Consider the following 5,683-nt stretch of genomic DNA (forward strand, 5'->3'; position numbering starts at 1 on the left):
GAGGTTTTGGTGTATTATGAGTTCCATTTACCTTCAAGAAGGACAGGTGGGGGTGTACTCCCTCTTACCTCAATCCTAGGAAAAAGGGCTTCAACAGAACCACGTGGAAAGCTTGCTGAGTGAACTCTGTAGTTTGGGGGACATATTGGACCAATCTTTAATTCATACCTGGAAATCTAAGAGTCTCGGCTAGCTACTGTAAGGATGCATTTTACAAATAATGACATCTAGGGTTAGTAAGTTTAAGTAACTTGTCCCAGGTTATTTGCAAATAAGTGGTGAATCTAGACTTGAAACCCAAACGTGATTCAGAGCTTGCATATTTACACATTCTGTAATACTTTCTTTCATTTATCTGTGAAATCTTTCTTATTTTTCTTACTATATATTTATCCATATTTTGACCTGAATTCTTCATTTCATAACGTGGAATTTTTTGGCAGGAGACTCCACCAATATTAATTCAACCTCTCTAGCAGCCTCCTTAAAACTACTCATGAAATCAGCTATTTATGAATAGGATTGTTCTATTTTCTCAAAATCTTGAGTTTGTTAGATAAACTCTAAGTGACTTTATGCCTCCCTTCAGGGATTTTTGTTAGATTTACAGGGTGTTATGGGTTGAACTGTATCCCCCAAAATGTATATGTGGAAGCCCTGAATCCCAGTACCTCAGAATGTGACCTCTTTTTGGAAATAGGGTTGTTGTAGATATAATTAGTTAAGATGAGATCATTAGAGTGTGCCTTAATCTAATAAAACTGGTCTGGTTATCTTATTTAAAAGGGGGGGGAATTAGATATAGAGATAGAAAGACACAGAGGGAGACAACGTGAAGAGACACAGGGAGAAGACGGCCATCTATACATCAAGGAGAAGAGGGGCCTGGAACAGATCCTTCCCTCTCTCCTCTCAAAAGGAGCCAACTCTGCCAGTACCTCAATTTGGACTTCTAGTCTCCAGAATTATGAGACAATAAATTTCAGTTGTTTAGGCTGCCCTGTTTGTGGTACCTTTTACAGTAGCCCTTGAAAACTAATACACAGCTGCTTGCTGAGCAGTTGAAACTTGATTCTGAAATCTTGAAATTCAATACAGAAACTGCAATCCTCCAAAAGAAAATGGGAAAATCCAGTTCTGACAACTGTTGCAACTCCACTACAGAACAAGAGTTTTTGTACTTTTTTAGCATACATTTTATGGTTTGAATTTGCTTTTTACTATTATACTTCACAGAGGTTTAAATGGTGACTTTCATATACCCCCAAGTTCTATCTCCATACGTAGACTTTCAAAATCTTTGACAATATGGTCTTTATGTAAGTTTCCACACTTGTATCCAACTGTTGTTTTTCAAAAACCTCTTGTCCAGTCAAATTGGGACGTGAGTCCCAAAACGGGCCTGTTTATTCCATCAAGACCCAATGGAAAGAAAAAAAAAAACATCATTTCTAAGACTTTTTGTTAGTTTAAATAATCTTTGAACTTCCATTATATATTTTTATTTCATTGATTTTTATTTTAGTTATTTGGACACACGTAATGTCCACTGATTGACCATTAAGTTCTGTAGGGCGAGACTTTTGTGGCTGGCAGGTAAAGCTCAATAATGCTGGGGACTTGTTTAAGGAATGGATATAGACTATGTCTCATTTTTTTACCCAAGAATAGAAGAGAGGAGTATTTATCTAATGGTTCCCATCCCGTAGTGGTCACAGATTGCCACAGAGGGTATTCCTGGCAATTCTAGGTTTGTGCGTGTATAGGAATGGTTGGACAGGCTTCTACAAGCATCCCATGCAGTGAGTGGTATTAGTGAAGTCATGGGGCATAAAGTGAAAGATACATAGTGAAGTTATGCCAAGGTGCTGTAGGGCTACACCTGCCAATAGCTGGCTGCCAGAGTAAAAAGTAGACTGTGAGGATGTTTAATAACTATGAAAAATATCTGGTATAGCCCATTTCTTACACTGCCCCAATCTGCTTATGCCCTATTTTAATAGTTCCCCCAAGAGAGGGATGTTATGTATAGAAACACGACATATAACTCTATTTTTCTTTCTGATCAAAAGAGCAAAGGCTCTTGTGCATGTCAGTTCATACAACTAGAATCTCAGCAAGATCTCCAGCCACAGAAAACGGCACTCAGAATTTCCATCGGTACTGAGCTGGAACACACTCTTGGTTTGGGTTCCTCCAGGAGCAGACTCTGAGACAAGTATTCCACTGCAAGTGGTTTATTGCAGAAGTGATCCCAGGAAACACCCATAGAGGAAAGAGCAGATGAGAAAAAAATAAGAAGAAATCCAATGGAGAATACTTTACCAAGCCATTTCTACTGCGGACAGCCAGAATTTTACCCTGCTGGTATCTCAGGGAGAGTGTAAACTACATCCAAGATTTATCTCAAAAAATTGGGTGAGAAAATTGGGGTATTTATCCACCAATTCTTTCCAACAGTGGCTGAGGGCTGCTTCCCGGGACAGCTCTCCGGCACTTCTGATTGCCCTTTGTGCGGGCCTCGTGGCCAGGAAAAACCCCTTCAGATGTAGAGTCTGCATCAACAGCAATGAGCAGCCTTCAACATGCAGCGGTGAAGTGTGTGTGGAAATGGTAGGTCACCAACAGCTAAAGAAATCTTCTGCAGAAACCCAGCTACAGGCATAAAAGTCACGGACTTTTCTAATATCGACCCCAGCACGCAGGAACACACATCACTGAAGAGAAGCAGGTGCTTCTCTTGATTTCATGATAAATTCGATGCATTCAGTGATAGCAAGAAACAGCTGAATCCCTCATACATTAGAAATTACTCTTTAAATCAAAATTGTTATTCCATTAATTTTTATTACCACATATAAGTGATGAACTGGGGTCTGAAAGTACAGATCTTTATATCTATCATAAACTCAAAATCATATTTAGAATCATGCTGATGCAAAATAAGGTCATTGTTGGAACTTCCAAAAGCAGCAACATTGACAAGAGGAATATTTTTATCTCTATGTGTGAGCTACTTCTTTTGCTTGTTCCTTCAACTTAATGTTAATGGCGGCTCTTAAGCTGGCCCCAAAAAGTCCATGTTTGCTCTTCTCTTTGGGCCATTCTAAGTAAGTACTCTGTGCCATGAGACTTTTGAGCTTGTGATAGCTACCAGGAATGGAGTACTGTGGAATGGGTTCCAGCAAGATCAGGATTAGGTTATGAAAAGCTTCTTGAAAGAGATTATGGTGGGCAAAGTAGAGTTCGTAATGGCACCACTCACTCTGAACAAAGTTGGGAGACAAAACGAAGATGGACTTGTAACTCTTCTCAATGCAGTTTATGATATTTTCCACAATGCTCTTGCCAGGAACAAAGTCTCTCTCATGAAGACAAATCCGTATATTTTCTTTTTCTAGGTTTGGTAGTAACTCATTCTTCACCCAGGCAGAATCCTGCCCACTATATGAAATAAAAGCATGGAACTGGAGAGAGTTCTTTGGAGTTCCTCTAAGGGTATGTTCCTAGCCCTGCGCCGGGTCTGGGTCCACTGACACACCATCCTGAGATACCAGGGCAGATCCAAGTACACGCAGAGGAAGGTCACAGTGACAGCCAGCACCAGCACAGCAGCCCCAATGGTGACCATCAGCAGAGCTGTGTTGCAGGATAATTGAGACACGTGAAAGTCCTTGAGCAGCGTTCCCTTATAGCTTTCTGGGTAGTGACACTTATAAGAATCAGGCCAGCCTTCTACCACTTCACTTGATGCTTGGCCTATATTTTTAACAAATTCTCTTAGCTCACATGTACATTGGAATGGATTGTTGCCTGCTTGTATCAACCTAATCTTGTGGCAGCTCTGGAAGAAATCAGCTGATGGGTGAGAAACTGAATTATGGTGAATGATCAGTACAGAAAGGCTGCTAAAAACACCACATCCAGGAAGGTCGGTTAAAGAATTGAAAGCAACATTGAGTTCTTGCAAAGCTTCTAGTTTCATGACTTCTTTAGGAATGCTCCTTATTCGATTATTGTGAAGATCAAGTACCTTGACCCTAGGAGGTAAACATCTGAAAACAGAGTCAGTAAGTATATTTGAAGACATATTTAAACTTAATAAGCTTCTGGTCCAAGAGCAATCTTCTTTATTTTCATCATAACTTAGAGAATTCTGGCTAATATCCAATTCTTGTAGAGATTTCATCTCTTTGGTCATATGAACTATATTTTCAAGTTCTTTTAATTTATTCATTTGTAAAGAAAGTGTCTCCAACTTAGTCAGGCTTCCACAGTTTTCAAAAACCAAGTCTGTTAAGAGATTATCGGAAAAACCCAAATACAGAAATGGGCTAATTTGGGATGGGCAAAGCATGTGGACCATGTGTGTACCAGACACTGTTAAATTTTGGATATTCATATTTGAAAAGATTCTATAGATAGAACTTTGTGGAAAAGTGAACACATTGCTGACAATTTGGTGTACAGACAAGGCCTTCAGGGAGGTGTCAGAATAATTAAAATCTCTGAAATCAAGTTGACCCTGTAGTTTCACATTTGAAATTGAGAAAATAATCTATGGTTGTATACCAAACCAACTGGAGGATCCTAATGAAAGAATTCCAAGTTGTTTCAAAATTGTTTAAAGTAAGATTTGATAACCTGGGGTTTGTCTGAAGTTTTGACAGAACATCTAGGAAATAAGAACATTCATTATCACTTTGTACACATTTGATATTAGACAGTTCCAGACTTACTGCAGTGCTGGCTGACACATCCAAAATAAAATGGAATTTCTTGTTTGTGGGGAAAACAATTTGCAGACACTTTGTGTTAAAGTATTGAAGGCTCTCAGGGTCCTCTTGTTCCCCATAAGTGTCTCCTAAGACCAGGAAAACCTTACTGATATTCAAATGAGCAATTGGCAACACACTAGATTTTTGTAACTGTGTAGCACTCAACCCCAGAAATTTTAGTTGAGACATGCTACCAAATTCTTTGCATATGGGCATGGCATCAAATGCATTAAATGAAAGGTCTAAGTGCTTGAGGTTCACAGTAGGGTAGCAAGAAATCTTCCCCAACTTGTTGCGAGACAAATCCAAGTATTCCAATTCCAGGTTGAATTTGAAAACACTGATATCAAGATGCTGGATTCTATTATAAGAAATTATCAAAATCCTCAGCTTTGATAGTGATAGGATGTCAGAAGTCTGAAGCTCAGATATATAATTTTGTGATATATCTAAGACTGTTGTTTCCGGGGATAGGTCTTTGGGAACATGGATGAGACCTGTTTTTGACCTGTCAACTAAAAATTCACTTTCATGAGATAATTGGATTCTTCTCTCAAGTATTAACATGAAGATGATGGCAAAATGGAAGGTGCTAGTCATTTGTAACACTAGACATTCCTAAGGGTAGAACTATTCTTCAGAGTATCTTGGTACAGATACAGATCCTAAATAAAAACAAAACAAACAAACAAAAAACCCCCACACATTAAATGATTATATTAAATCAGGCATGGTTAACATTAACAGTAAACATTTATTACTAGAGAACCATAAAAGGAAGGCTACATTCTTTTGTGTTACACAGCCTAAAACCAGGGAAATATAAATATTGATAAATAATTACGCTAGCCCTAATCAAATAAGTTTTAATATGGATAGTGTAATAGGTTGAAGGGTGGACCCCC

At 38.6% G+C, this 5,683-nt stretch overlaps 1 protein-coding gene across 1 annotated transcript; it reads right to left on the reverse strand.

The window, feature by feature from the left end:
• Positions 1 to 3,002: 3,002 nt before the first annotated feature.
• On the reverse strand, positions 3,003 to 5,378 carry TLR1 (toll like receptor 1). The gene is given in 3 exon segments (XM_063107428.1): positions 3,003 to 3,476; positions 3,479 to 4,552; positions 4,554 to 5,378. Coding segments are annotated over 3 exon segments (2,373 nt in total).
• Positions 5,379 to 5,683: the final 305 nt, after the last annotated feature.

The sequence above is a fragment of the Cynocephalus volans genome, chromosome 9, assembly GCF_027409185.1.
Source record: "Cynocephalus volans isolate mCynVol1 chromosome 9, mCynVol1.pri, whole genome shotgun sequence".
NCBI classification, from domain to species: Eukaryota; Metazoa; Chordata; class Mammalia; order Dermoptera; family Cynocephalidae; genus Cynocephalus; species Cynocephalus volans.